This window comes from Palaemon carinicauda, chromosome 35 (assembly GCF_036898095.1).
Source record: "Palaemon carinicauda isolate YSFRI2023 chromosome 35, ASM3689809v2, whole genome shotgun sequence".
Taxonomy (NCBI): domain Eukaryota; kingdom Metazoa; phylum Arthropoda; class Malacostraca; order Decapoda; family Palaemonidae; genus Palaemon; species Palaemon carinicauda.
In genome coordinates, this window is record NC_090759.1 from 15,333,376 (window position 1) to 15,341,202 (window position 7,827).

General features: G+C 40.2%; 1 protein-coding gene across 1 annotated transcript in view; it reads left to right on the forward strand.

Annotated features, from left to right (window-relative positions):
* The first annotated feature begins 544 nt into the window (after nucleotides 1-544).
* Nucleotides 545-7,827, forward strand: part of LOC137627174 (testis-specific expressed protein 55-like) — an 8,662-nt gene continuing 1,379 nt past the window's right edge. Inside the window, exon 1 of the mRNA XM_068358250.1 lies at nucleotides 545-655. Within this exon, the coding sequence (XP_068214351.1) occupies nucleotides 545-655 (111 nt within the window). The remainder of the gene's footprint in view (nucleotides 656-7,827) is intronic.

Sequence of the window (7,827 nt, forward strand, 5' to 3'; positions counted from 1 at the left end):
AACTGTATTACTTCGCTAAAATCATTGTAAAACCAAAGATAGTACAGGGATTTCTGTTAGCATTTGGCTGTTGTAGTAGGGCGCATCCGCAACAGGTAGCACTGAAATTATCGTCTGCTACTTGCTTACTCAAGTCAGTGTTGCCAGATGGACAAATTTCTTCAGAGTTCTTCTGGAACTATTTTGGGTGTTTTTTATCAGACATGATAAAAAACACCTGAGGTGGGGTCAAGGATTGGGTCATTCATATGAAGAGAATAAGAAGTAGTTTTGGAAAGAAGTGAAGAGAGTAAGGAAGGCTGGTTCAAGAATTGAAGAGACTGTGAAAGATGGAAATGGAAGGTTGATAAAAGGAGAGGAGGCAAGGAAAAGGTGGGCGGAATATTTTGAAAGTTTACTGAATGTTGAGGATAATAGGGAGGCAGATATAATTGCTGTTGCGGGTGTTGAGGTGCCGGTGATGGGAGATGAGAATGTGAGAGAGATTACAGGAGAGGAAGTGAGGAGAGCACTAGATGAAACGAGAGTAGGTAAAGCATCTGGTATGGATGGTGTGAGAGCCAAGATGTTGAAGGAAGGGGGTGTGACTGTACTTGAATGGTTGGTGAGACTGTTTAACATGTGTTTGGTGTTGTCAATGGTACCAGTAGATTGGGTTTGTGCGTGTATTGTACCACTATATAAGGGTAAGGGAGATGTGCATGAGTGTTGTAATTCCAGGGGTATTAGATTGTTGAGTGTGGTGGGAAAAGTGTATGGTAGAGTACTGATTAATAGGATTAAGGATAAAACAGAGAATGCAGTCTTAGAAGTATAGGGTGGTTTTAGAAGAGGTAGGGGTTGTATGAATCAGATTTTTACAGTTAGGCAGATATGCGAGAAATATTTAGCAAAAGGTAAGGAGGTGTATGTTGCGTTTATGGATCTGGAGAAAGCGTATGATAGAGTTGATAGGGAAGCAATGTGGAATGTGATTAGGTTATATGGAGTTGGTGGAAGGTTGCTGCAAGCAGTGAAAAGTTTTTACAAAAGTAGTAAAGCATGTGTTAGGATAGGAAATGAAGTGAGCGATTGGTTTCCGGTGAGAGTGGGGCTGAGACAGGGATGTGTGATGTCGCCGTGGTTGTTTAACTTGTATGTTGATAGAGTGGTGAGAGAAGTGAATGCTCGAGTGCTTGGATGAGGATTGAAACTGGTAGACGAGAATGACCATGAATGGGAGGTAAATCAGTTGTTGTTTGCGGATGATACTGTACTGGTAGCAGACACAGAAGAGAAGCTTGACCGACTAGTGACAGAATTTGGAAGGGTGTGTGAGAGAAGGAAGTTGAGAGTTAATGTGGGTAAGAGTAAGGTTATGAGATGTACGAGAAGGGAGGGTGGTGGAAGGTTGAATGTCATGTTGAATGGAGAGTTACTTGAGGAGATGGATCAATTTAAGTACTTGGGGTCTGTTGTTGCAGCAATTGGTGGAGTGAAAGCAGATGTACGTCAGAGAGTGAATGAAGGATGCAAAGTGTTGGAGGTGGTTAAGGGAGTAGTAAAATATAGAGGGTTGGGCATGAATGTAAAGAGAGTTCTGTATGAGAAAGTGATTGTACCAACTGTGACATATGGATTGGAGTTTTGGGGAATGAAAGTGACGGAGAGACAGAAATTGAATGTGTTTGAGAGGAAATGTCTTGGTGTATCTCGAGTAGATAGGATTAGGAACGAAGTAGTGAGAGTGAGAACGGGTGTAAGAAATGAGTTAGCAGCTAGAGTGGATATGAATGTGTTGAGGTGGTTTGGCCATGTTGAGAGAATGGAAAATGGCTGTCTGCTAAAGAAGGTGATGAATGCAAGAGTTGATGGGAGAAGTACAAGAGGAAGGCCAAAGTTTGGGTGGATGGATGGAGTGAGGAAGCTCTGGGTGATAGGAGGATAGATGTGAGAGAGGCAAGAGAGCGTGCTAGAAATAGGAATGAATGGCGAGCAATTGTGACACAGTTCCGGTAGGCTCTGCTGCTTTCTCCGGTGCCTTGGAAGACAGCGGAGGCAGCAGCAGTAGGGGATTCAGCATTATGAAGCTTTATCTGTGGTGGATAATGTGGGAGGGTGGGCTCTGGCACCCCTAACAGTACCAGCTGAACTCGGTTGAGTCCCTTGTCAGGCTGGGAGGAACGTAGAGAGGAGAGGTCCCCTTTTCTGTTTCATTTGTTTGATGTCTGCGACCCCCCAAAATTGGGGGAAGTGCCTTGGTATATGTATGTATGATACATATATAGGCTACAACTTTTTTTTTTCCTCACATTTATCGATGCAAGGTTAAGGTAAGGTTGTATATTGAATGTTGGCCAGGGCACCAGCTGCCTGTTGGGGACCTTTGACTGGTCAGACAGTACTACATTGGATCCTTCTCTCTGGTTACGGTTCTTTCCCTTTTCCTACACATACACCAAATAGTCTGGCTTATTCTTTAGAGTCTCTCCTCTGTCCTCACACCAGACAACACTGAGATTACCAAACAATTCTTCGTCACCCAAGAGGTTAACTACTGCACTGTAATTGTTCAGTGGCTACATTCTTCTTGGTAAGGGAAGAAGAGCCTCTTTAGCTATGGTAAGCAGCTCCTCTAGAAGAAGGACACGCCAAAATCAAATTATTGTTCTCTAATCTTGGGTAGTGCGATAGCCTCTGTACCATGGCCTTCCACTGTCATGCGGTAGAGTTCTCTAGCTTGAGGGTACACTATTCTATCTAATTTCTCTTCCTCTTGTTTCGTGAAGTTTTTATAGTTAATATAGGAAATATTTATTTTAAAGTTGTTACTGTTCTTGAAATATTTTATTTTTCCTTGTTTCCTTTCCTCACTGGGCTATTTTCCCTGTTGGGGCCTCTGGGCTTATAGCATCCTGCTTTTCAATACCGGTAATAATAATAATATATTATAATTATTATAACTTTGTGAAGAATTTATCTTCACTCTTCTTTCCTTCAGTATTTTGGCCTCGCTCCCAATACTGTTGTTACCCCCTAAAACTTTCGCTAATATACTATACGTTTTTACTGAAACACGGGTAGACTACGCTGAATTCAACTCTATGACAATACCGTTCGTGACGTCACAGCACAGAAATGCAACAAAAGCCTTACGCCGACGTACAGTGGTTCTTTCCTTAAACTACGTGTATCGATATAGATCATTACACTGGTTTTGAATCTAACGTTAGTATTTCTGACTTATAAGCAGCTTATTTTATCTCGGTACCTATTTAGGTCTGATTAATTTTAAGATGTATGCCCATTGCACCAGCTTTTTGCTAATTGCTCATTTAAATTATTGATTTTTTTCTAAGCCAGAATAGGTAGGATTATTATGTATGTATATTCCGTTAGAGCTGCAACATTTCTCGTAAATATTTAGCACAAAATCCTGCCTCCTACTCACTCCTTATCACGTTACATTGGCCTGCCCTAAAGTCCCGATATGGTACCTCAACTGGGTTATCCTATGCCCAATGACCCTCACCTGTTTGGAAGCTGAACCCAGGTGAGCCCACGCGACCTAAGGGTGGCCTCATTCGTTTACGCACATCTGCCCTGACCTAGCGGCCAGTCTGCGTTGCTCTGGCATACCCCCACTCGATTCCCACCAAACAAATTTTGTGTATAACTTTTGCTTTAGAGATTAGTACAGTCTCGGATCAAAAGACCTCGTTTCATACCCTACTTCAATCATTTATCATTGCAAGAGATCTTGAGTCACGCATATTTTGATTGCCTTTTGATTTTGCTAAGTTGCATTTGTTTTATTTTGTTTTGTGCTTTTGATCTCTTTTGCTGCTGTTGAGATGTCCGGTTTTTCAATGTAAATTTTGTCTAATAAAATAACTATATCAAGTTAATTACACCATTTCCTATTACTATTCCTCTTTTTGATTGATTATGTCTAATAACATGAATACAGTATTTAGTCTTGGGACAGTATACCTGATATATTGAAAGGAGCAAGTCTAAATACCTTCGGGGACCGTCCGCTATGTACTGCATTTTTTTCTAATTATTCAAAATACACCATTTAGGCATATAATACCTTCATCATATAACAATTTCAAGTCATTTGATCAAAAACTTTTTGATTTATTAGCAAAAATTAGGATTTAGAAAAAAACATGGTACATTTTTCTCCACTAATATAACATCAATTGTATTGAAAATCATACCATCAAAACTTCTTTATAAATAGAGTAATTCTGTGTGACAGATTTTTTATTTTTCTTTTTTTTATGAATTTTTTCTTAACTTTTTTTGTCTAGATGCAAAATAATCATGAAAAAAGAGAAAAGAAAAATCAAAATTGTGGGATTTTTATTCCTCTTTTCAATTATATATTTCTCTCTAAAACTGAACAATAAATAACCTAGAAAAATGTACCAAAGTGTGAATAAGTATGTTTTTGAGTTATGAGCTCCCAAAGATTTGCAATAAATTTTCGTTTTTTTCTTGGAAAAATCAAAATATCATTATTATGATAACTTTACTTTGTACTATTATCTTTTATTCCTACATGAAGGCTCCCTAAATAAGGAATTTAAGCCCTAAGTTTACTAGTACACTTGGTTTGACGGTGCCATGAGTTGCCAGCAGCCTCTCATTGTTGCCAGAGTTTTAGTTAGAATGTTCCAGCTTTGTAATCGTTTTCATGTTTTCCTCTCCTTGGTTCTTTTTTGTTGCTCTCTGATTACTTTTTATTCTTTCTTCCACCTTGGGTAATATTGGCCTTGCTATAAATTTCATGAGGACATTGTGAAAATACAATGTACATACGAATTAAAAGTAAACAAACACACATGCATCATAACTTCTATACCTCTTTTAAACTCTGGTGGGTCTTCTTGTAGATCGAAGTTTGCGTTCTCCTACCCTCTACCAATGCCTTCCATCTCTGCTAGACGTACGGAATTTCAAAACATAAAAGTTATGTCAAACACCATAGCGGACGGTCCCCTTAAGAGTAATAGTGTGTTAGCGAGTGACTTGATATTCTTTATATGCTTCGAAGGTGAAGATCCTTATCTTTAACTTATACTTTACTATGCTACATCACTGCTCCCTCCATTGCCATTGTCCCTATAATTCCTGTCGAGAATCTCACTGAGGTCCCTGGGACGGAGCCAAAACAGAGCCTAAGAGTGAGACAACTTTAGACCTGACAAAGCTAAGGTAGGTTATCCAATTACTTTATTTCATGTGTGGAGTTTCCAGGCTTCAGGGCAGAGTACAGGTTTTTTTGCATTTAGAGTGATGGTATGTGAACTACATACATCATCAAAGTTATTAACAGGGTGTTTGTGCCTTGAGTAATAGTGCTCCCCCCCCCCTCTGATCTTTGCGTATATGATGTAGGGAGTCTTTCCCAGAACAAGAAGATCCCATCCAGCAATTAAATAAAAATACATTTCTCCACACAAGTGGATGTATAAACCGGACCCTTTACTTGTGAAGCCTTAACGTAAATCAGGTTGATTAAGCATACAATACCTCGCTATATCACCTAAATTCACATGCACCAGCCAGTTTGTCGAATGTGTAAAGCCCAGACTAATTGGGGAGAGAGATTTGTAGTCATTATAATCTTTTTATATCAACCACGAGTTTAAGGAAAGAACTGCATAACCAGGTTTATTTGTTTCTTGAATGTTCTCTACAATTTTAGTAGGAACTTCATTTTTGTCTCAAATCTGTTCACCCACGTGTTGTAGCGGGTTCCGTTCATAATTGGAAAGTTCTAAGCTGCTTGAACTAAGGTTTTTGTGTTGTTCAGACGTCCGTGTTTACTGCTCAATGAGAGAACCGGTGTACTTATTCTGTCAACTAATTTTGCCATTTTTAACTCTGAATTTTTATAATTTTTTTTTACCTTGGTTTACACTCCTTCCTGTCATTTACCTACCCTAACTTTTCTAACTAGCATTCCCTGTATGCCTAGCACGTGTTCTTGTCCTACAGAGTGTATTGGCAGACCGTAATTTTAAGCTTTCTTACAAGTAGCGTAGAAACTTAATTTCACCAAGTCCGTTTCATTCCTCGGGTTTTTGCAGGGATGGTGGATCTTGTTTCCCACCCCAACTAGAGGGTTCTTATTTGTTGTTTCATGAAATAACTATGTAGTTATATTCGTAACTTCATCGTTTAACACTTACAAGCATGACATTGATTTAATCTTTATCCCATGTGTGGGGAAAGTTGGTTTGTTCCCATATTAATAAACCTGGAGTTATTTATGTGGATTATCTTTCAACGGCAGCTGGAGGTAAACATTAGACTTTAATTGTGAGGTGGCAACCCTGCCTAACCACTTGAACATGTAGGCTGGGGGAGTGCAGGGGGGGGGGGGGCATTACCCAGCCACCTCTATATACTCTCTCAGCAGTGAGAGACATCACTTTTTCTTTTGGCTCAGTAGAGATCGGACGTACTCGCTCTCCTCCTGACTGTCAAATAACTTTTTCAACTCTGCTTTCTCTTTTTAGGTGTACGTGTTTTCTCTTTCGATGTCTTTCATCATGCCAACCTGTCCAGGTCCTGAGGGTGCCACTTTGGACTTTCATGTCGTCGTTGGAGACCGACCCGCACTCTTTGTGTCCTACTTGCCGAGGTCATCGATGCGATCGGGGTTCATCTTGCGTAGACTGTAGGAAGTGGTCTGCCTCCCAATGGGAAAAACTTGGAAGAAGTAAGAAGACAACGACTAAGTGCAATTGCTCTCCCTCAGGGTCATGCAGAGCGCATTCTTCTTCTCTCGCCCCCAGATCTCTCTCAAAAGCTCCTTCTCGCTCGCGCTCTTACAAGGGACGATCGAGTAGGAGCGCAGATTGATTAACTCTTTGGCAACTTCGGGGTACTGGGGTGGTTGTTGCTTCCCCAAGAGGAACAACCTCTCCTCCAGCTGCTGGTGAGCCATTCTCCCTTTCAGATATGCAGGTGTGGTAGTCCTTAGGGATTTCGGGACCCCCTTCAAAGGAGGAACTGCTGTGCCTTCTTCAGAGTGGTGCCAGGAAAGAACGTTCTCCAGAGCCGTCGACATCTCACGCTTTGGAATTGTGTAAGGTCCATCTGACGCCTTCTCCTGGCCCTTCCATGCATGGACAAGGTGATCGTTCGCCTCTCAAAGGGCTCCCTGCTGACGACGAACCTTCCCTCCATCCTGGGACCACAATTCTAGTCCCTTAGCCTTCAACCTTCTGTTTCTTCTCACAGGAACCTGCAGGTTGCAGGTATGGATCTTCTGGGGACCAGCGCTACTACTATCAGCAGCGCGAAAGGATGAGCATCCCCATCGCCTTGCCTTTCTGGATTCTCTTCCCCTGATCGCTGACCTTAGATATCAGGATGCCTGAAAACTTTAAATCAATCAATCAATCCCCTGATCGCTGTTCGCGATGATCGGAAGAGTTATGGATCCTAGGTCATCACGATTCGAGCGCTCTTCTGGAAAATGATAGCTATATCTTATCATTAAGACTGGTGTAAATAAAGAAAATAAATAAACACAATGGGAAAACCAATATTAAAGTATATATTATATACTGTACAGTGACATGTTTAGATTTTCATTTCTAATGATAATAATGATAATAATCTAAACATCTTATATCAATTTGATGATTGTTGTTTGTTGCAGTTTAATAATATTAATGTGTGCACGCAGGTACACGTACACACACAATTATTATTATTATTAAAATTATTCAAATTATTATTAATAAGATTATTGAAATTATTGTCATTAAAATGATTAAAATTATTATTAATATGCCTTCTATTCACGATTCATACGGGTAA